General features: G+C 34.7%; 1 protein-coding gene across 1 annotated transcript; it reads left to right on the top strand.

The window, feature by feature from the left end:
* Positions 1-23435: 23435 nt before the first annotated feature.
* Positions 23436-23903, top strand: LOC108177453 (thymosin beta-10-like). Its single transcript, XM_070073754.1, has one exon. The coding sequence runs from the start codon at positions 23505-23507 to the stop codon at positions 23637-23639; it is 135 nt and encodes a 44-aa protein (XP_069929855.1). The 5' UTR covers positions 23436-23504; the 3' UTR covers positions 23640-23903.
* Positions 23904-25375: the final 1472 nt, after the last annotated feature.

Raw genomic sequence — 25375 nt, 5'->3', positions numbered from 1 at the left:
AACCCGGGAAACTACGCAGCATATCCAACTGAGCAGATTTCTGATTTACAGAACTGTGAGACAACAAACTTCAGTTGTTTTAAGTTGCTTCTTTTTGTGATTTCTTAGAAAAGCAATGAAAACTAATATAAAGCCTCCAATGTGGCCGAAACCAGACTGCAATGTAGAATAATAAAGACAAGCTTACTTGCTTCTGATTATGCAAAAAATTAATTACAGATTAACAAGCTAAATGTTAAAAACAGCCGGCAAACAAAAGCATAACTAAACGAAAATTCTATAACAATGAATACACAGAACATCTTAAATAGTTCCAAGCTGTAAAGCCATAATTGAAACACTAAAAATTGATTAATTATGATATAAAGCTTTTGTCCGTGAAATAACCATACTTATAAGCCATATTTTCAGTTTATGCTTTCCATCTAGAATATGTAGAAAAAAAATCCTTCACATTAAGATGCATATTAATCTAATCATAAAAAACAGGATACAGTATAAAGTCAATTTGGAAGATAAAATTACCATTATATTTTTATAGACCATAATTATCACTAACACCACTATATTTACTAAAACTGCAATTATTAAAACAATGAGATACTTTTTTCACTATGAGATAAGCAAATCTTACTGGAATTTTAGTCAAATACATTTCCATAAACTGCTGTTAGTAGTTGAAAATTTATTCAATATTTTAAGGCACAGTATGTCATTGTGTCTTAATTTTTCTGGTTGTACTTTGATCAGAATATTTAGCCCTAGAGATATAAAAATATGTGAAACTCTCCAAAGAGTATGACACATTAATATTGACAGTATGTTATTCTTACAGAGAATTGATTATGAGAAATAACGTATCCATACAATGAATGCTATGGAGCAGCAAAAAAGAATGCAGAAAATAAATGTATGAGAATATTGAAAGGTTTCCAAGATATTAAATTATTATAATTGGGACAATTTATATAATATACAATATGATATCACTATTTTTGAAAGTAAAATATATATGTGTACATTTATATATGTGCAAATACATATATACAAATACATAGGGAAATTATCCATTATATTCACTATTAATGATAGCTGTGTTTGAGAAAGTAAGTCTGATTATAGCATTAGACTACTCAGTTATTAAGAAAAATTATGATTAAGATGTCCTGATAGCTCCAGATGATATAAAAGATACAGAAAGGAAAGAAAGTATAGTTCCTCCCCATCTTTCTCCAACTTTATTTCCCTAACAAATTTAAAAAATTATTAAGGGCAAGTAAATCATAGGCAAAACCACATGGTATGATAGTAAGAAAAATGTATTAGTAAAATCTGAGAACTCTTCAATGCAGAGTCAAATCGTCAAAAGTAAGTATATATAAAGCTGGGCGTTAAAGGATTAGATGTTTATTTTCTAGATTCCTCTAAATTTCTCTGTATTAACTTTAAAATGATATACAAATGAAAGATACAGGCACAAAGATGGATTCCTTTGCATGCCAATGACTACCTAAACAAAGGCTAATGGAGATTCTGTGATTATGCTGATCAGATTATTCTGGATTGTTTCTCCCTGCGCAGGTTTTACATAGCTTTAACTTCACTTACAAAATATGCACTTAAATGTAGCCATGGAAATTGTATTCACATCTATCACAGAATGAGTATTTGCTCTAACAGTGCAGAAGGATGAAGTTTAAGGGCCATGATAATCATCTGAGAACTTATGTAATGTAACTTGTTTTTTGTTTTTTTTTTTTGTTTTTTTTTTTTTGACAGGCAGAGTGGACAGTGAGAGAGAGAGAGACAGAGAGAAAGGTCTTCCTTTTGCCTTTGGTTCACCCTCCAATGGCCGCCGCGGCCGGCGCGCTGCGGCCGGTGCACCGCGCTGATCCGATGGCAGGAGCCAGGAGCCAGGTGCTTTTCCTGGTCTCCCATGGGGTGCAGGGCCCAAGCACCTGGGCCATCCTCCACTGCACTCCCTGGCCACAGCAGAGGGCTGGCCTGGAAGAGGGGCAACCGGGACAGAATCCAGCGCCCCGACCGGGACTAGAACCCGGTGTGCCGGTGCCGCTAGGCGGAGGATTAGCCTAGTGAGCCGCGGCGCCGGCCGTAACTTTTGCACTGATAATATACACAGAGCATGATAAGAAAATGAAAGTCTCCATATGAATTAAGTTTATAAAATTCAAGATATTATGAATTACAAACTTCTGAAATGATTCGTTTAACAGGAACTTTCTCGAGGATGCTCAAAAACAACTATGTTATTTTTATTTCTGCCACTGAATTTTGATCATTAGACAACATGGGAAAGTATGTATTATGCCACACAGAACTATAAAAATTAAGATACTGAAAGGCTGTGAAGATTGAATGCTCTTTAAGTACACTAGGACATCTTGAAATTAATGTTTCTGCATCTGTAAATGAATAGCTCCCAGCTGGTGTGTTTCCCATGTAATTGAAATGCATAAGGATGAGTCAACCCAACAACTTTATTTGTAATTAAGTTTTGGATTTAGGTTAAATCCACATGAATCACAAAAGCCAGTGGACAAATCTCTTATTTACAATAATGCAAATAAAAATATTCACATTTTATGAAATGCTAATTTTTGGGCACTGGCAACAAATAATAACACAAAAAAATACTTAAGACTACTATAATGAGAAACATTCATCCAGACTGACATTTACTTTAAGATGAGTTAGTTCTCCAATTTCTTATCCTAAAACATCATTTGCATCATTTAATATAATTCACAATCCTTTGCCAGTCTATAAGAGCCAGAATAAATTCATGTGCTCATTCCTTCTTAAGCAATTTTTGATTAACAATGTAGCTCCACAGACTAACTTAAATGTAATGTGGGTTCCTACAATAAATAGAAGATAAAAAAGAAAGAATGTGTCACTTAGTGAAACCAGTACCCTGATAGCATTTATAAAAGCTGAAATGAAAATGTAAAGCTCTTCACAGTTGTATACTGGCCTTGATCCCAAGCCCTGCACTGAGGATGGTCATTGTGAAGGCTTAGCCTTGGATTTTAATATCCACCATAAGGGGATCATCCAGGGAAAACAAACTATCCTGAGAAGACTTTCAATAAGATTGTTCAACCAACACATTTTTTTAAAGGCTCCCAGCTTCTTTCAAAAACTCTCTCTAAGGAAATAATAAATGCTGATCACACATATTTTCTTGTTCACCTTTCTTTTCTTTTTTAAGCCCTTAAGCTAATACAAAGAGTTAAAAATAAGTTCTGCTTTCTCCACTGCCTTTTAAAATAATTTTTCAACTGATACGTTGAAATCAATAATAACAGAATACTAAAAGCAGGAAAATATGCAGGATTGTTAAATATGTTTCCCCATCAATGGTTTTGAAAGTTTTTTTCTGCTTATTTTTTATTTGAAATAGAGAGAGAAAGAGATAGGAGTATCTGCCATTCAGTGGTTCACTCCCCAAATCCCTGCAATTACTAGTACTAGGCCATACTGAAGGCAGGGACCAGGCACTGCATCCTAGTCTTCCATGTGGGTGGCAGGAACTCAAGTACTTGAGGCATTATATATCACCTTCCCAATATGTGCATTAGCAGTGAGCTGGTTAAGAAGCAGGGAAGAGACTCAATACCAGACATTCTGACACAGGTTATGGACAAGTCAAGTGACAGCTTAATCCACTGTACCACAATGCCTGCCTCAGGTTATCTTTTAATTCTGTTTTCCAGTCATTTTTTTAAGTATCCTCATACATATATATGTGATCATACATATAATAGACAAATGGAAAGGTATGCATGCATAAGTTTTATATAATTAATAAATGTATTAAAACTGTATATTTAGCTATAATTGTCATATTTATAGAAATTTATATATAAACTATGTTTATGTGTATATACTATATGTATATATACTATGTGTATGTATATATGCATATTATATATAATAATATATAATATAATAATATATAATATATTTTGTATATTATGTATATATAAACTATAATTTCTAAAAGGTTAAGCAAAGAACTTTGACTTTTGCTTCTTAACAATAGTGTAGTGTTTTATGATAGGAGAACTTCGTATTGTATTCCCATTTTATTCTATTTTTTGATTCTGTAATTATGTTATAAAAACATAATTCTGTGTATATCTCATTCATTAGAATTTAAAATGTTTGTTTTAAAATTAAATTATCTACTAAAAATAGTCCCTTTAATCTAGAGTCCTTAAAGGGTTCAGAATCTTTCAAAAACATCAAAATGGTGACTCTAAGTAAAGAATAAGGAAAAGGAAACTCCAGTGATTTTGATGGAAAAGACACTTTATGGTGACTCTCTGAAGCAATAATCAATGCCCTTCAGTTTTTTTGAAAATTTAGTTATATATTTGAACAGTAGAGTTACATTGAGGAAGGGGGAAAGAGAGAGAGAGAAAGAGAGAGAAAGAATGAATCTGCAATCTGCTGGTTCACTCCCCAGATGGCCACAGTAGCCAGGGCTGGGCCAAGCCAAAGTCAAGAGCCTGGAACTCCATCTGGATCTCCCACGTGGGCATCAGGGGCCTGAGTATATGAGTCCTCTTCTGCTTCTTTTCCCAGGCACATTAGTAGGGAGCTGGATCAGGAATGGAGCAGCCAGGACAAATCAGCACTCACTTGGGCTGCCAGCTTAGCAGGCTGGGGCTTAACCTGTGGTGCTACCACACGGGCCCCAAGCTTCAGTTGTTTCCATGTACATCTTAGCTGAATTTGAATTGGTTTTGAAGCTTTGCTCTTATTCTTTTTCCCCTGAAATTGAAATATAGATTTCCATAAACATCCTAAGTTTGAATATTAAAGGATCTCTAATTATATTTTGGACTCATGACTAAGCAATTTTCCATCACATTCAAATACTGTGAATAGTTTCTTTTCACACTCAAACAATACAATCTCTAAGGGAAAACAAAGTATACTTGTCCAAGGACCAATTTTCTTAGGAAGTTTTAAGTGTATGAAAGCAAGGGTGTGTGCACAAATCTTTTTCAACTATAAAAAGGATTATTATCACTTCCTACAATGCCTTAACATTACTTGTTTTAACAACAAAATTTGCCATTAGTGTAATTTGTTTCAAAGTACTCTTTAGTGAAATATTTTAAGTAGGCAGTAAGGTATGATTACACATGCTGTTAGCCATCACAAAGCACATTAAAAAAAAAAAAACACCTACTTTTAACAGAGATTCTACAATGTCTGCAATTTATTTTCCTCTTTAAACTACCATTACTTATTTAAATATAACAAATTGCCCAGCTCAAAGTAAAAGCTTCAAACATGGAATCTTTTGAAAGATAAAAAATGAGCCATGTTTCCTTAAATAGAATAAATAATCTTAATTATGTGATATATGTGATATGGAGGGGAACTTTATGTCATAATTACGCCTTCTCTACTGAAAAAGAATTAATATACAAAACAGAAAGAAAACAACAACAACAACAACAAAAACTCCAGTTAGGAAGTGTAGGGAATGGGCAAATGATTTGAATAGATATTTCTCAAAAAGAGAAAGAGCCAACCAATGCATGAAAAAAATGCTTAATATCACTAGCCATCAGGCAAATGCAAATCAAAACCACAATGAGGTATCATCCTGCTCCAGTTAAAAAGACAACTATCAAAAAGACAATAATAACAAAAACTGTGGAGGATATAGAGAAAAAAGAGCTTTTGCATATTATTGGTGAGAATGCAGAGTTGTACAGCCCCTATGGAGAATAGCATGGAGGGTCCTCAAAAAAAACAAATTTGACTTTTGTTGATATTGTGCATATAATCAACTGTGTGTGTACTTTTCAAGAACACTAACATTTAAAGTAAAATATAATATGTTGATTTTCTTTAAGTTTTATTCATTTATTTGAAAGAGAGAGAGAGAGAAATCTTCTACATGTTCGTTCAGTTCCAAATGCCCACAACAGTCAGAGCTGAGCCGACCCTAAGACAGGGTCCAAGAATTCCACCATGGTCACCCTTGTGGGCAGCAGGAACCCAAGTGCTTTGGACCATCCTCTGCTGCCTAGCAGATGCCTTAGCAGAAGGTGGACAGGAAGTGGATGCTGTACTCCATTCTGGGCTCTCCAATTTGGGAGGTGGGCATCCCAAGAAGCAGCTTAATCCAATGCAACACTCTTTAAATGCAAGCTATCTTTGAGTTTTCAATTTTTCTTGTTAATTCAGTGCCTCTAAAGAACAATGAAATATGAATTCTTTCTTTTTTTCAGTGATGAATAATATATACCCTGTATAAATGACACAAAACTCTTCATATCATTACAGAATTCATATTATGTGTGACTATAGATTTCATAGACTTGTATTATCAGTATATTAATTATGATTTTTCTAAACTACAATGTTTCCACATTAGGGCAATGTATTTATATTAAGTAATGGCCAAATAAACTTTTTAATATTGATTCTCTTCACATATTTTCCTTTTATTATAGTTATCAATAGTTGAATAATAGACTAAAGTAATTGGAAATGTATTACCTTTAATCACTAAAATATTTGCTTCATTAATCTAACACAATTATTTCAAAAATAAATCCCCTCAACGCTGTTCCCATCACCTTCTCTACATACAATGAAGGAAATTATTAATCAATATAGAGACTATCTTCATAAAGCTACAATACAACCAAGCATGTAAAAATTGAATCTCTACTTCTCAATCTGTGTAAAAATATTAGACATTTCATATACAATTGTATACAATTGGAAATAAAATACTTTGTGTTAGAGGCTAAAATTCAGGTTTCTGAAGTTAGAATGAGCCTTGAGCCCAGAAAATTATAACTGGGTAGAACCTACCTTTTACTTAGATTTGGCTTACTGGCTTATATTTTTAAATTCCTTTGTAACAACTTCTTTCTGTGATCTATCACAATCTTAGAACCTTTTGAGCCTGATGTCTTAGCAAAGGTTTAAACTCTGTCAATCATTCAGCACTCAGATAGGCTGTGCTTGAAAAAGCTTTCATAGAAAAGAAGTAATGAATCAAGAGAAAAACTCAAAGAAAACACCCTTAAGGAATTAACTTTTGGAAAGACAAATTATCAAAGCCAAGAAAGGGAAATTTGGGCTTTGTTTTCTGTTGATGTATGTGTGTGTATGTGTGTGTCTGTGTTTAAATAACTGAAGCTATATTTGGCCTGTTTTTTTCCTTTTCCAAAATAACTGAAATATATTAAAATCTCACCAGATTATTCAAGGTGGAATAATATTGCTACAAATAGATCTTATTGACAGGAATTTCAAATCTTTTGAAACAGCATTTTAGAGCATACAAGTAAAACTGCCTTGTACTTAACATTTGAGATTAGGTAAGAAATAGGTCAGCCCTCACCACTCACGTACTGATTGGAGAAATGAGACTTCCCCATCTTATACATCAATTCCAATACTGCCTTTTCCTTTTTTTAAATGTGAGTCCTCAAAAAGCTTTCTAAGTTATAAACTAAAGAAAATAGACAGAGCCTAATAAAGGAACTAGCCAGAGCAGTAATGCATTATAGTGATCACATTGTTTTGGGCTGATATTCATGCTGTAATTAAATTTCCCAAGCCCATGTACTTTTCTATAGTAGTCTCAGATATGGTGTTTTGTATGTATCTAGATTATATGGTTTCTTTCCAGTAGGACAGATGGCATAAGAATTCCTACAAATATATATATATATATAATATATATAAAAAATAGGGTGTTACAGCAGTGAAGTAACAAAAACTTACTGAGTGCCTCCGAGTGCCACACTATCAACTGGGCACTAGCTGTGACAGACAACATGATGCAGTCTGCTTTGCATCTCCCTTGACAGCTCCCACATTTGAAGGAGTCGATCACGTGAGTTATTGACACTACGTATTTTTAAATTTTTCCCACCCCTGTCACTGTCACTGTTGTTTGTTCCTCTTTTGATACAAACTTTCTGAATGTTGTGATTCCACATGAAATTAATTTATTGAGAACTTCATTTCTGTCTCTCTGGTGATTATGTTCACTCCCTTGACCTAAAACTTGGTAACCTAGTGATAATCCATTTGCATACATTCTAGGATTTTCCTGAAAGTTATAGAGTACCTCTCAAACCTTTGATGATCACAATTAGCTTTGAGAATCCTTTCAGTCAACTCCATTGAAAATATTCTACCAGCTTTTATTTCTGCAGAACAGGTAGATATGGGTATTTCTTTTAAAACCAAGTAAATGTCTGGCTTTGGGGTAGGATCTATGTTATAACAAACACAACCTAATTTGTTACACACTATAATAGAAATCTATGCTATGAGAAGTACTTAGGGATACAGACTTCTTAAGAATAAATGAAACCACCTCCATTGGACCACACTCATCTAGGGCATATTTTTGGAGAGGGACATGGTAGAAATTATTCAAGCTGTTTAAATTGGGGGTGTGTGAGTGTTTGTGTGTGTGTATGTGTGTTTGTGAATCAAAGGAAGTTTTATTTTCAGCCTAAGACTTCTGTCAAATTCTCAGAATCTTTGAGATCCCCACCTGAACATTTCAGCCATTTGACATATAAAGTCCAAATCAGAACTCTGATTTTACCTCTAGAAATCAGTTCCCCCGAAGCCTTTTCCATCTCAGTAAATACAATCTACTTTCTCTAGCTGATTAAAGCCAGAAACTTAATCATAATGCTTTACTCTTTTGTCTGCCTGATTTGAACTTACTAAAGCCATCTACAAGTGTCACATTACTTCTATCTTGAAATTGAATCTGGACTCTGTTCACACTTCTCAGTCTGCACTTTTATCACCCAAATTCACATCATATAATCTCTCATTTTGCTAGGACATCTGGTGTCTACTTTATATTTTTTTCCTATCCCCTTTGTCACACCTTATCTACACAGACATGTGGATTAATTGCCAACATAGCAGATAATAACCTTTTTATCACACAAATAAGATTGTTCAAAGATTTTAATAATTTCCTTTTTTATTTCAGATAAAATCCAAACTTTTCAGGAGCCCCTGCCACCATCCTAACCTCATAAATTCCTTGGATCCCATTCCTGACGAAGTCTTTTAGAATTTTGCAGTTGTCCCTTAGATCTGAATAAATATTTTCCCATAATTCTGTGAATTCAGTTCTCATTCAATAAAATCCAACTTTGTTGCTCTCTCCAAAAGGAGCCTTTACTTTTACTCTGATATGCTTTTTTTTTAAGATTATTTATTTATTTATTTATTTGAGAGGTAGAGCTATAGACAGTGAGAGGAAGAGATAGAGATAAAGGTCTTCTGTCCATTGGTTCACTCTCCAAATGGCCTCAATGGCCGGAGATGCGCTGATCTGAAGCCAGGAGCCAGGTGCCTCCTCCTGGTCTCCATGTAGGTGCAGGGGCCCAAGGACCCAGGCCACCATCCACCGCCTTCCCAGGCCACAGCAGAGAGCTGGATAGGAAAAGGAGCTTCTGGGACTAGTACCGGTGCCCACACGGGATGCTGGTGCTGCAGGCAGAGAGTTAACCCACTGTGCCACGGCAACAGTCTCTCTGATATTCTTTTGTAAAGCACTCTGTTGTCTTTACTTCACAAACACTGATTTGTAAATAGTTTTACTGATGTATAATTAATAAACAATAAGCAACACATTTAAAATGATAACTTTTGACTTACATATGCATCCATGAATCCATCATCAAAACTAAGACAGTGAATTTCATCATCATTTTTAAAGTTTTGCTCATATCCTTTTATAATCTATCTGTTCTACCCCTGTCAGTCTCCCCATAGTCTCCATCCTCAGACACTTACCAACCTATTTTCTGTCACTATAGAACAGTTGGTATTTTCTAGAATTTTATGTAAATGTAATCCAATTCAAATATTTTGTACAGGAATTCTAAGTGTGGATAACACAAATAGTTTTTCTATCCTTTAAAAGCAAAAAAGGAAATAGAAAACTACAAATACATTGTATTCGAGCTGAAAATACAGGTGTTCAAGGCAGGTGTAAACATTGTGTGTGGCTGGAGGGCAGATAAATGCCACAGCTTCCTGGTGGAATCAATGAGTCTTTGTGAAGGACACAGCATTATGAGCTCTGCCTTGAATGGAAGATTGCTAGGTAGAATTGGAAAGGGCTAAATAAACTAGATAAGGCACTCTTCTCCATTGGTTAGAAACTACACAAGGGTAAGGAAAAATACAGCCAATAGAATGAAAGGGATGAATCTTGAGGTTTATGTGGGGAGCACCAAATTATGTATTTTGAACTGAAGTTGTTGTGAGTATAAGGGAGGTTACTGTAGCTGATGGTAGGAGGGTCTTTTAAGTTAGGTGAAGAAATTTGTTCACAGTAGGCACAAGAGATTAGGGATCCATTTCCACTAGCAATCGATGTAAATTATCCACAAAGCCAACATGCTCAGAGGTGTATCCTCATTAACTGTTGTTCTGAAATCTTAGGGAACAGTTGACATGTTGACTGAAGCCTTGGGGCAGTTAATGATAAAGCTCAGGACTTAAGTCTTTTCAAGGTCTCTCTTTCCTAGGGAACACAATCTGGCAACGCAGGGTTTAGTTATGTTCTCCAATCCTCAGAATTTCACTGTGCTTCCTAGTGATATGAATTCACTTTCATAAGTTAATGTGAGGAATATAGTCTCTGGCAAACAAATGGATTCTAGCCTAGAATTCAAATATTTAATATATGTATAACACTATTCTGAAAGTGGATTATATGTTTAATGTTTGTGTAGGAAGGACTTTCCTTTAATGAAAAGAATCAGTGTTTTTTTTTTTAATTAAAATATCTACTTAATACTACTAATTGATTTAAAATAGCTATAATTGGAAAAACAAAATGAAAAGAAAATAGGAAATATACAACAGATTGTCTTCTTATGCACTTTCAGTTACTCATAATGAACAACAATAGCTTGCCACAAGTTTTTAAGGAAAAAACTAACAATCCTGTGCAAGGATTCACCTGTTACCTTTGTCAATGAATGCAGTTTTTACCTCCAAGCTTGGGAATGTGTCTGATATGACATTTGAAGGAAAATCAGGGTGATTTCAAAACTTGTACACATTCTGCTATCTTAAGCTAAAATATGGGAAATAAAAAATAGTGGTATCTACGCACTAAGTAAGTGTAACTTTTTGTTCTATGAATTTATTAGAAATTGGTAAATATATTTTATTTTGATATTAGAACTAATTTTTTAATACAACATCTCATGGAAAATTTTAATAAATTTGAAAAATGAAAACCTACAACAACAAAGATGATTGGCTGATTCCTATCAAAGCTCTGGGTCTTACATTTGTGTTACTGTATTTATGCTTTGCTTATATCCATTGCTTTTCCTTTGTAATTTGAAAGACTGGAGAAAATTCCAGTATCTTTGAAAACTAAAAAAGCAACTTTAATTTTTTCATAGAATTTACAGCCCCCCAAATACTATTCTGAGTAATTATATAGAATGTGACTTTGATTCTAATCTACTAACTGCCCAAAGGTTATTTTTCTAGGATCTCAAAAGAGCCAATGGATTTGTTGGCAGAATAGCTTAATTCTATTTCCCTGGTCAAATTTATGTGTGGGTAATTACGTTTGACTGTCCTAAATCTGAGCCACTGTGTTTTCAGTCTGACTTGATGTTCCTCTTGGGTAATAGAATCGTTCTGGTGTTGTGTCGTGCATTGTGTAGCAGATGTCACATTTTACCCTGGAGTATAATAGAGTATAAGGTGCAGTGATTCCTATATGTCTCCTTAACAAACTTTGTGCAATCATTTGAAAAAAAAAAGATACCATGAAAATAAAGAATGTTTGTTCAAGTTAAACAAATGGTGCATTAAAAAATATGAGGACAGCAATATAAACTTTAATCACTTCTACATATTCAGTTCCTTTTGAGTACCAACACCATAATAATTTATTCATTCATTAAAGAATTATTGAATACCTATTATCTGTAACACACTGATACTAAATTAGAAATAAAACTGATAAAATTGCAGATAAACAACTTCGAAAATTTGCAGTCTCATAGGGAAACTACAAATCTTCAGAATAATTATAAGGCAAAAATGAGATATGGTATGATATGGAGACTTCTGGCATACCATGAGGGAATTTAAACTTTTCATTGAAGAGGATATAAAACGAGTCACCTTCATGCAGGGTAGAATTTGCTACATTAATTGACTTATGTGAATTTTCTGATCAATCCCTGGAGATTTAATGGTCCATATTTTTAGTTTCTATCTATTTTATGATAAAGTAGGGATTTAGATACATTTTTCAAACTTGTATGTTAAAAAAAAAACACCTGTTGAAGTGAAATGGACACTATGAGAAATAATGACTTGAGCAGCCCTTGTTCTGACTGTTGATGTACAATGTAATACTTTATCCCTTTTCGTATTTTTTTGTTGAACTCTTTAATTAACACACAATTATTCTTAGGTGTTGAAATTTAACTGAAAAGTGTTCCCTGTTAAATATAAGAGTGGGAGTAAGAGAGGGAGGAGATGTACAATTTGGGAGGTGCTCAATCGGACTTGCCCCAAACGGTAGGGTTAGAAACATACCAGGGGATTCCAATTCAATCCTATCAAGGTGGCATGTACCAATGTGATCTCACTAGTCCAAGTGGTCAATTTCAGTTCACAATTGATCATAATGATAGGTCTAAGAGTCAAAGGGATCACATAAACAAGACTAGTGTCTGCTAATACTAACTGATAGAATCAAAAAGGGAAGCAGGATACACAGCAGACTTATAGAATGGTGGATGTCCTAAATAGCACTCTGGCCTCAGAATCAGCCCTTAAGGCACTCGGATCTGGCTGAAGAGCCCATGAGAGTATTTTAGGCACGGAAAGCCAAGACACTCTGGAAAAAAAAAAAAAAAAAGAGTGGACCTAAATGAAAGATCTCTGTGAGTGAGATCCCAGTGGAAAGAAGGGGGCGATCAAAGAAGGAGGTACCTTTCTCTGAAGGGAGGAGAGAACTTCCACTTTGACTATCACCTTGTCTGAATAAGATCAATGTCCACGAACTCAAAAGGCTCCCATAGCCTTGGCAACTCATGACAAGAGCCTAAGGAGATTTCTGGCGCCATTAACAAGAGTGTCAAATTGTTAAGGCAACAACAGGAGTCACTGTGCACCCACTCCCCATGTAGGATCTCTGTCCTTAATGTGTAGTTCAATGTGAATTAATGATATGACTAGTGCTCAAACAGTACTTGGCACTTTATGTTCTGTGTGGGTGCAAACTGATGAAATCTTTACTTAATATATACTAAATTGATCTTCTGTATATAAAGATAATTGAAAATGAATCTTGATGTGAATGGAATGGGAGAGGGAACAAGAGATGGGAGGGGTGCCAGTGGGAGGGAAGTTATGAGGGTGGAAAAGCCATTGTAATACATAAATTGTACTTTGGAAATTTATATTTACTAAATAAAAGTTTAAAAATAAAGCTAAAATATAAAAAAACACAATAAAGAAATAATCTTTGTTGTGGGTAGAATTAAGATCTTCAAACATTTAGATGTTGAAATCCTAAAATTTAGTATCTCAAAATGCGATCTTATGTTGAAATAGAATAATTAAAATGTAACCAGCAGCATTTTTCACAATAGCCAAGATATGCAATCCATCCAAATGTCTATGAATGGATGAATGGATAAAGAAAATGTGGCAATATATAATGTGTGAATCTATAATGTGAGATATAAAATGTGGCATATACAATATATACATATACACAATAAAATATTCTGCAATCATAAAACAAATTAAAATTCTCCTATATATGACAACATGAATTATCCTGGAGGACATTATTAATAAAAAAATAAGATTAAACTAAATTAAGTTAAATAAGCCAAATTTATTTGATTCCTGATCTCACTTATATATAGAATCTAAAACAATCAAACTCTTCGTAATGCTGAGTGGAAGGGTGGTTACTAGGGTGTTGAAAAGTGAAGGAAATAATTGATTTGTAATTGATGCACAGTTATTCTTAAGTGTTGAAAATTAACTGAAATGTGATCCCTGTTGAACATGGTGGTGGGAATGGGAGAGGGAAGAGATGTATAATTTGGTACATGCTCAGGCTGACTTGCCCCAAGTGGTGGAGTTGGAAGCATACCAGGGGATTCCAATTCAATCCCATCGAGGTGGCATGTACCAATGCCATCTCACTGTTCCAGGTGATCAGTTTAAGTTCACAGTTGGTCATGGTGAAGGGACTGGGAGTCAAAGGGAACACATAGACAAGTCTAGTACCTGCTAACGCTAACCGATGGAGTAAATAAAGGGGAGAGTGATCCAACATGGGAAGTGAGATACTCAGCAGACTCATAGAATGGCAGATGTCCTAAATAGCACTCTGGCCTCAGAATCAGCCCTAAAGGCATTCGGAGCTGGCTGAAAAGTTCATGAGAGTATTTCAGGCATGGAAAGCCAAGACACTCTGGCAAAAGATCTCTGCGAGTGAGATCCCAGTGGAAAGAACAGGTCATCAAAGAAGGAGGTACCTTTCTCTGAAGGGAGGAGAGAACCTCCACTTTGACTATGACCTTGTCTAAACAAGATAAGAGTCGGAGAACTCAGAGGGCTTCCATAGCCTTGGAAACTCATGACTGGAGCATAGGGAGATTACTGATGCCATAGACAGGAGTGTCAATTGGTAAAGTCAACAACAGGAGTCACTGTGCACTTACTCCTCATGTAGGATCTCTGTCCTTAATGTGCTGTACATTGAGATTTAATGCTATAACGAGTACTCAAACAATATATTTCACTTTGTGTTTCTATGGGGTGCAAACTGTTGAAATCCTTACTTAATGCATACTAAACTGATCCTCTGTAAAAAAAAAAAAAAAAGAAAAAAAAAAATTATCAATTCCCAACTTGACTCTCACTGGGATTAAACATGACAATAGGTCTGCTCTGATTTCATCATCATTTAAAAAAATCATCTATTATTTTTCACTTTATGTTTCTGTGTGGGAGCAAACTGTTGAAATCCATACTTAATGTATACTAAGCTGATCTTCTGTATATTAAGACCATCGAAAATGAATCATGATGTGAATGGAAGGGGAGAGGGAGTGGGAAAGGGGAGGGTTGTGGGTGGGAGGGACGGTATGGGGGGGAAGCCATTGTAATCCATAAGTCGTACTTTGGAAAATTATATGCATTAAATAAAAGTTTAAAAAAAAAAAAAAAGAAAAGTGAAGGAAATAGGGAGATGTTTCTCAAACAGTATAAACCTGCATTTATAAGAGGAATAACTTCTGGAGACCTAATGTAGAGCAGAGTGGTTATAGCCAATAATGATGTGGTGTATACTAGAAATTTGCTAAGTAATCTTAAGCATTTACACTATGAATAAAATAACTGAGGGGCAATGGATACGTTGATTAGCCTGATTGTGATAATTTCACAGTGTATACATATAAAAATATCATCTTGTATACCTTGAATATATAAAATTATTGGGATTATAACAATATAGTTGGGAAAAAAAGCAAAAAGATGAAGTCATGCTGAAATATTATGCATCTACACATATCATAAACAGAATGTAAATTTGGTGGTGAATGGAAAGGATCCCCTCTGAGGTGAATGCAGTTAAGTGCTATTTCTTTCAATGGATAGTTTTCGTTCTCTTGTTTTTGTTTTGTTTTGTTTTGTTTTTAGGAGGTTGATAGGGAAAGAATAAGGATTCTTTCAGTTTTCAGAATCCTAAATCTGTTATTGCTTCCTCTTTTATCTTTTCATCCGCAAACACCAGTACTTCCTTGTGTTTTGCTCTTCTCCCCAAAAATATTTCTCTATTTATACTGCTTCCTCAATACTTAAGAGTTTAAGTCCCTTCCTACTAACACTTTGTTCTACAGGATTTTAGTTTTCAGCATTTTCACACATAGGGAGGATTATGTTTCCAGTGGAGATGATTTAAGCTTAATGTCCTCTTTTCTTTCTTATGGAAAGAATTTTGTATAGGAGTTCAAGAAAAGTTTGATTGGAAATCAAAGTCTATTTTTATGGTTAAAGACATTCCCTGTATTCTAGCAATGAGAGTGGCTTGGATTTAGTTTTTCTTGTTAACCTGTAGGACTTTAAGGAAGATGAGGAAAGAGATTCAGATTTGGCTGTCACCAACACCTTGGCTACCAATCTTAATTTGTTTTACAATTAAAGAAATGTATAATTTTGAAGAGATATTGACGTCCAGAAATAAAAATAAAGGCTAATGGATTAAAAATCACTTACTCCTCATGTAGGATCTTTGTCCTTAGTGTGCTGTACATTGAGATTTAATGTTATAACTAGTACTCAAACAGTATTTTTCACTTTATGTTTCTGTGTGGGAGGAAACTGTTGAAATCTTTACTTAATGTATGCTAAACTGATCTTCTGTATATAGAGAAACGAAAATGAATCTTGAAGTGAATGGAAGGGGAGAGGGAGTGGGAAAGGGGAGGGTTGCGGGTGGGAGGGACGTTATGTGGGGGAAGCCATTGTAATCCATAAGCTGTACTTTGGAAATTTATATTCATTAAATAAAAGTTTAAAAAATTTTTTTTAAAAAATCTTTGAAAAAAAATTAGGAGTTTATTTTTCATCTTTGGAGAGGCTGGAAGGTAGGCAGTACAACGTGGCTGCTACATGAGATCGCATTAATGTCAATATGCTTCCCCTTTGTTCCTGTATGTCCATTGTTTTTATGCAGCCTCCATTCTCATCATTTCCTCACTGTTACAGGATGCCAAATGCTCAGTCATTACTTTCATGTTCCACATAGGAAGGAAGAAAAGGAAAGAATAAGATGGGCACTCTCCCAAAACATTCTGCACCCTTTCAGAGTATTTTCAAAGTCTGCCCAATAACTCCTGCTTATGTCTCATTAGCCACCACGGCCTGAAGGAGGGAAGAGAAAATGCAGTATTTTATTTAGTCCAATCATGTCATTGTTCTTTCAATAATGAGAAAATAACACAATATTTGTTAGGTACTATATCTTTCTGCTACAGGAAATAAAAGCCTCTGTGTGGATAATATAAATGACTTGGTTTTATTTCATCCCTAATCTATTTTTCTAGACATCTATTACCTTAAATTATTATACATTTTTAAATAGATAATTGTCAAGATACATTTAGTTCAGCTAGCTCATTACAAATCTGTACATGCATTAACTATACTTCATATTAATATGTGTTAGTTCAACTTTATAATCTAAAGGTATTAAGTCTGCAAAATATGGTGGGCTTAAAAAATCTTATAAATTTAAACAACTATTTAGCCAGAGAAGCTAAATCATTGTAAACTTTTTCTGTTTCACATGCATTTGAATAATCTTTGATATTAAATAACTATATTAAACACAATATATTTAATAATAGTTTTGATTTATTTCTACTTTAATCATTCAATATTTTACCACTGACTACAGATTTCTGGTTAGCAATATAACTGTCATTCAGCTTCTAGCTTCAGAGTTCAAAATTTATTTGTTTGATTAATGCTGAACTTTTACTACTCGGAAGGGCTTAAGGCAGTGAATGGCTAATTTGAACCTTAAAATATTTAACATTACAAAGGCAAAAAAAAAAAGGTGAAGCAATAAATAGAGTATAGAAAATGGGAGTAGCAGGCAGGCAGTGACAACTTCAGGCCCAGGTGACACCCCAGGCAGTGTTCTGTAAGCATGACACACTAGGGAAAGAAAAGGCTCCTGAATCTTTTCCCCTGGTCATAGCATTCTTCAATACCAGGAGTCAGATTTTCCCTTTGCAGAGTTTATTTTTCAAATCCTGAAGAAACTGCATACATCTTCCAATCTTTTCCCCCACTTTTTTTTTTTCACACAAATCTATGCAATTATATTAAAAGAGCATGTAATACGGAGGGTTTAATGCATATCCTAAAGGTTTTCCAAAAATCTCAAAGTTGTGAAGCACTGAGTTGAAAGTTAAACTTCTCCAAGAAATAGAAAAGGGAGAGAGACAGAGAAAGTAGATAAACAATCTTTTCAGTTGCTTTAGGTTCCAGTTGTTGTATTTGGGTAATGCCCACAATTTTATATTGATTTCCAAATAACAAGACTTGTGCAAATTGTGAGGATAAAGGAGTGGATAAACTGTGTTCATAGATTATTAAACCATTCTCAATTGTGAGCTATGTTTGTTTGTTTAATCTATGAATGGAACTGTTGATTAATGTCCAAAGTGTGCTAATATAATAAACATTTTTGTTTTCCAAATACATGCTATTTTGCGATACTTTATGTTCCTTGTTTCTGAATGTAATTGGAAAGATCTACTCTCTCACATCTCCTTTCTAAGTAATCATTTCACAATAGTTAACTCTCTCAGTACCCTTTTTTTCCTGAATATTCAGTTAATATATTGTCTTATTGAATATCCATGATACAGACAACATTGAAGACGAATGACTGAGCAAAGCAAGCATAATTCTAGCCTCATGCAGGCTATCTTCCCTCAGAGAGAGGCAACCACTAGATGACTGATTAAATAGTTACTTAGAGATATGGTCACTGGCATAAGAGCAAGTACCATGCTTTTTTTTTAGTCAATTTAGGCCGCCACAGCAATTACATAGAGTGTCTGGCTTAAAGATCAGAAACGTATGTTCTCGTAATTCTGGAGCCTAGAAGGCACCAACCCAAATTTTGTGGTGTCAGTTGGTTCTGGTGAGGGTTCTCTTCTTGTCTGTAAATGTCTACCTTCTCACTATTTCCTCACACAGTAGTTGCTTTTTGTGCAAGAAGGAGTAAGCGTGAGACCGCTGGTGTCTCCTCCTAAATATTCCCCTACTTTGTGACTTAATTTTAAGTTAATTACTTCTTCAGAGTCCTCAAACAGAACCACTTTTGAGGTATGAGTTTTAACTTATGAATTTGTAGAGGACACAAATAATCAGATGTATTAATAAGTTGCCCTATTTAATACGGATTCTTAAAAAAGTTTCTATGAGCTGTTAGTAATTATACTCTGAACCATTAATTTATTAAAAAATGAGAAGGATAAAATCATATAGACAAAGAAAACAACATGTAAGAAGACCATGGAGTGGGAAGCAGTATATAATATTAAGGGAACTGACATAAGGTCAGTATTGTTGGAGGAATAACTGTGTAACTTTTTATAGTTGAAAGGAGTTTTTTGTAAGCCTCATGGTAACCATAAATCGAGAAACTATATAGCAGATGTGCTGTAAATGAAAATCAAGAAATGAAGCATGACACTCTAGAGAAAATCACATAACCACAAATGAATATTATAAAAGACAGAGGAGAGAGAGAGGGAACGAGAGAGAGAGAGAAAGAGGGAAGGAAGGAGGGAAGGAAGGAAAAAAAGGAAGGAAAGAAGGCTTATAAAAATGACAGTAATAAGACCTTACCTATCAATAGTTATCTTAAATGTCAAAGGACTAGATTCTCCAAATAAAAGACATAGAGTGGCTCACTGGATTAAAACACAGGACCCATGTATACTCTGTTTTCAACAAAGTCATTTAATTTCTAAGACATACATAGACTGAAAGGACAGAATATATTCCTTGAAAATGGAACCCAAGAGAAAACAAAAGCAGTCATGTTTTTACCAAATAATACAAATTTTAAATTGAAAGCATTATTTTGCATCCACATGGGAAATGAACTAATGAATGGAAGATTTTTTCTCTCTCTCTCCCAACCTCTATGACTCTACATTTAAAATAAATAAACAAAACTTTAAAAATACAAAATAACTTAGAAGAATAAAAAGAGAACAGGAATGTTATTATATGATCATAAAAATTGCAATCCATCAAGTAGAAATAACACATATATACTCAATATTAGACCATTAAAATACATAAAGTAAAGATTAATAAGCCTAAAGGAAGAGAAAGACTCAAATACAACAATAGTATGACAATTTAATATCCTAATTTCATAAATGGACAAAACATCTACACAAAAAAAATCAACAACGAGGCAGCAGAGTTAAATTGTACCCTAGTTAACTAGACCTAAGAGATATCTTCAGAATTTCCATCTAACAGCTGCAGATTGTACATTCTTGTCCATAACACATGGAACATTATCCAGGAATAGATCATGCAGCTCATCACAAAAGAAGCCTTAACAAACTTAAAAGAATATAAATCAATCTAGTGTCTTTTCAGAACACAACACAAGAAAACTAGAAATGAAGATGAAGAAAAACTTTGGAAACTACACAAATACATGTAAATTAAACAGCATACTCCAGAATGAAGAAGATGAGGAAGAAATAAAGAAGGAAATTTTAAAATTTCTTGAAATGGATGAAAATGGAACACAAAATAATAAAAGCTATGGATACAGTTATAACTGTACTAAAAAATAAGTTTATAGGAATCAGTGCCTGCATTAAACAAAAGAAAAATCTCAAGTAAGCAGCTAGTAAGTCATTGTACCTCAAAAATCTATAAAAACAAAACAAAACAAAACAAAAAACTTGGCAGAAAGAAAGAAATAAGCTTTGCAACTAAATAAATAATAGACTTAAAAATACAAAATAATCAATTCAACAAAGGTCTCGTTCTTTGAAAACATAAACCAAATTACTAAACCTTTGATAGACAAACCAAGAATAAAAGAAAGAGGATTCAAACACAGAGAATCAAAGATGAAAATGGAGAATGACTGACACAAGTGACACAAAGGAATGTTATAGATTACTATGAACAGTTACATAGCAATGCTTTTTATAATGTGGATGAAATGGACACACTCTGACAAGTATAACTTACCAAGAACAAAATTTTGAAGAAACACAATATTTAAATGATCAGTAATGAGTAGCAACATCGAACTAGTTAAAAAAATCCCATCAAAGAAATGCACGGGACCAGAGGTCAAATAGCTTCACTATTGAATTCTACCACACATTTAAAGAATTAACATCAGTATTGCTTAACTTATTTACAGACAATGAAATGACAAAAAAAAAAAAAGAAAAAAAAAGCTACAGGCGAATACTATTGATGAATATATGTACAAAACTCCTCCCCAAAATTGAGCAAATTGAATACTATAATACATTAAAATAATCACTCACCACAAAAAACTGGAAATCCGAGGTATGCAAAGATATTTAAACACACAAATCAATAGATATGATATAGTACATCAACAAAATGAAGAAAAATCAGATGATAATTTCAACAAATGTAAAAACACTTTATAAAATTCAATGCCCTTCATGATGAAAATTCTGACCAATTAAGAATAGAAGGAACATATCTCAACATAATAAAATGCATATATAACAAGACAACCACTAATATCATCCTGAATGGGGAAAAGCTGAAGTCTTTCTCTCACAAGATCTGTAATAAGACAGGGATGCACACTTTCACCATTTTTATTCAACATATTACTAGAAGTTCTAGCAAGAGCAATCAGACAAGAGAAGGAAATGAAAACTACATTCAACTTTGACAGGAAGAAGTGAAATTGTCACTGTTTGCAAATGAAATGATCTTAAATATAGGAAAGTCCAAGACTCTACAAATAAGGTGCTAGACCTACTAAACAGATCAGCAGAGTTGCAGGATATAGTCAAAGCAGATGAGCACAAATAAGGAATCATCTGAGAAAAAGAAAGCAATCCCATCTCCAATAGCTACCAAAAATACCAAAGAGGTGGAAGATCTCAACAATGGGAACTATGAATCATGATAAATGGAACTGAAGAAGACAAAAAGAACTGGAAAGACATCATGTTCCGGGGTTATAAAAATCAGTATTATTAAAATGGGCACATTTCCTAAAGCAATTACAGATTCAATGTAACCCTTACCAAAATCTCAATTGGTCATACTGATAGGTCTAAGAGTCAAAGGGATCACACAAATAAGACTAGTGTCTGATAGAATAAAAAAGGGAGAAACAATCCAACATGGGAAGCAGGATACACAGCAGATTCATAGAATGGTGGATGTCCTAAACAGCTCTCTGGCCTCAGAATCAGCCCTTAAGCATTCAGATCTGGCGGAAGAGCCCATGACAATTTTTTAGGCATGGAAAGCCAAGACACTCTGGCAAAAAAAAAAAAAAAAAAAAAAAACCCTAAATGAAAGATCCCTATGAGTGAGATCCCAGTGGAAAGAACAGGCAATCAAAGAAGGAGGTACCTTTATCTGAAGAGAGGAGAGAACTTCCACTTTGACTATGACCTTGTCTAAATAAGACTGGAGTTGGTGAACTCAAAAGGCTTCCATAGCTTTGGAACTCATGAAAAGAGCCTAAGGAGATTTCTGACACCATAAACAAGAGTGTCAATTTGTTAAATCAACAACAGGAGTCACTGTGCACTTACTCCCCATGTAGGATCTCTGTCTTTAATGTGTTGTTCTATGTGAATTAATGCTAAAACTTGTACTCAATTAGCATTTTACACTTTATGTTCTGTGTGTGTGCAAACTGTTGAAATCTTTACTTAATATATACTAAATTGATCTTCTGTATATAAAGATAATTGAAAATGAAAAAAAAATAGTATCTGCTAATACTAACTGGTAGAATTAAAAAAGGAGAGAACAGTCCAAAATGAGAAGCAGGATACACAGCAGACTCATAGAATGGCAGATGTCCTAAATAGCACTCTGGCCTCAGAATCAGCCCTTAAGGCTTTAGGATCTGGCAAAAAGTCCATGAGAATATTTCAGGCATGGAAAGCCAAGGCACTGTGGGGAAAAAAAAAAAAAAAAAAAAAAAAAAAAAAAAAAAAAAACAACTAAATGAAAGATCTCTATGAGTGAGATCCCAGTGGAAAGAAAAAGCTATCAAAGAAGGAGGTACCATTCTCTGAAGGGAGGCGAGAACTTCCACTTTGACTATGACCTTGTCTAAATAAGACTGGAGTTGGTGAACTCAAAAGGCTTCCATAGCCGTGGCAACTCATGACAAGAGACTTGGGTGATTACCAACGCAATAAACAAGAGTGTCAAATTGTTAATTCAACTTCAGGAGTCACTGTTACTTACTCTCCATGTAGGATCTCTATCCTTAATGTGTTGTACTATATGAATTAATGATATAACTAGTATTCAAACAGTACTTTATACTTGGTGTTTCTGTGTGGGTGCAAAGTGTTGAAATCTTTACTTAAATATATACTGAATTGAACTTCTGTTTATAAAAATAATTGAAAATGAATCTTGATGTGAATGAGATGGGAGAGGGAGCAGGAGATCAGATGGTTGTGGGCGGGAGGGAGTTTATGAGGGGAAAAAGCTGCTATAATCTAAAAGTTGCACTTTCGAAATTTATATATATATATTAAATAAATGTTTAAAAAAATCTCGGTCTCTTGCTGCAGTGACGCGAGTGGGATCTCCAGGAACCGGGAATCGGAGCGGGACGCCGCGGGTTTAAGAAAATGGCAGACAAGCCGGACATGGGGGAGATCGCCAGCTTCGATAAGGCCAAGCTGAAGAAGACGGAGACGCAGGCGAAGAACACCCTGCAGACCAAAGAGACCATTGAGCAGGAGAAACGGAGTGAAATTTCCTAAGAGCTTGGAGGAGTCCCCACCCCCGTCATCTTGGAGACCCCAAGTCCTGATGTGGAAGATGACCCACCTGCAAGATGGACGCGAGCCACAAGCTGCACTGTGAACCCCGGGCACTCCGCGCTGCCACCACCGGCCTGTGGGTCTCCGAGGGGACCCTCCCCCAATCGGACTGCCAAATTTATCCGGTTTGCCCTGGGATATTATAGAAAATTATTTGTATGATTAATAAAAATAAAACACACCTCGTGGCATGGAAAAAAAAAATCTCAATGACATTACTTCACAATACTAGAAAAAGCACTACTAAAATTTCTCTGAAAGTGTACAAGGCCCCAGATAGTCAAAGCCATCTTAAGTGAAACAAAGCAACAGGCATCACACTATTTGACTTAAGAATATGTCACAAAGATACCATAATTAAAACAGTATGCTATTGGAATGAAAACAGATCCATAAGCCAATGTAACAAAATAGAGACCCTAGAAGTAAACTCAAACATATAGAACCAACCAATTTTTGATAAATTGCTAAGAACATGCATTGAAAAAGATCATCTTCTTAGTAATTTGAACAGAGGCAATGGATATCCAGATGCAGAAGAATGAATCAAGAGTTCTTTCTCTCATTATATAAAAAGATCAACTCAAAATGGATTAGAAAACTAAGTAGGAGACCTGAAACTGAAACTATCAGAAAGAAACATAGTGAATACAGTTCTGGACATTGAAATGAGCAACAATTTCCTAGACCATAACACAAAAGTACAGGAAATAACAGCAAAAATAAATATATGTGCGAGTAACAGAGTGAAGAGACACTCTATAGAATGGGAAAAAATATTTGTAACTTATAAATCTGACAAAGGGTTGATATCTAGAATATACAAGGGGGGGAGGGGCTGGTGCTATGGCATAGCAGGTAAAGCTTCCGCCTAACGTGCTGGCATCCCATATGGGCACCGGTTCGAATTCCAGCTGCTCCACTTCTGATCCAGCTCTCTGCTATGGCCCAAGAAAGCAGTAAAAGATGGCCCAAGTCCTTTTACCCCTGCACCCACGTGGTAGACCCCGAGGAAGCTCCTGGCTCCTGGCTTCAGATCAGTGCAGCTCCAGCCATTGCAGCCATCTGTAGAGTGAACTAGTAGATGGAAGACTCCTCTCTCTCTCTCTCTCTCTCTCTCTCTCTCTCTCTCCCTCTGCCTCTCCTTCTCTCACTTTGTGTAATTCTGACTTTCAAATAAATAAATAAATCTTTAAAAAATAGAATATATATAGAACTGAATAGCAAAAAACACAAATATTCCAATTTAAAAAGGGGCATTAGTTCTAATTAGATATGTCTCAAAGGGGAGCATACAAATGATCAACAGGCACATACACAAAATGCTCAACATCACTAATTATCAGAGAACCAAAAATCAAAAGCACAATGATACTACTTCTCTCCAATAAGAGTGCCTATTATCAAAAAGGCAAAAGATAATGTATGCTAGTGAAGATGTGGAGAAAAGGAAATCATTAAACACAGTTGGTGGGAATGTAAATTAGTACAGTTTTTGTGAAAAACAGCATGGTGTTTCCTCAAACAACTTAAAAAAATCTAGCACAGGATCCAGCAATCACATGACTGGGTATATACCCATGGGAAATGAAATCCATCTGTCAAACACATATCCACACTCCCATGTCTATTGCAGCCCTATTCACATTAGCCAAATAATGGAAACAATCTAAATA

The sequence above is a fragment of the Oryctolagus cuniculus genome, chromosome 5 (assembly GCF_964237555.1).
Source record: "Oryctolagus cuniculus chromosome 5, mOryCun1.1, whole genome shotgun sequence".
NCBI lineage: Eukaryota > Metazoa > Chordata > Mammalia > Lagomorpha > Leporidae > Oryctolagus > Oryctolagus cuniculus.
This window is presented reverse-complemented; position numbering and strand designations above follow the sequence as displayed.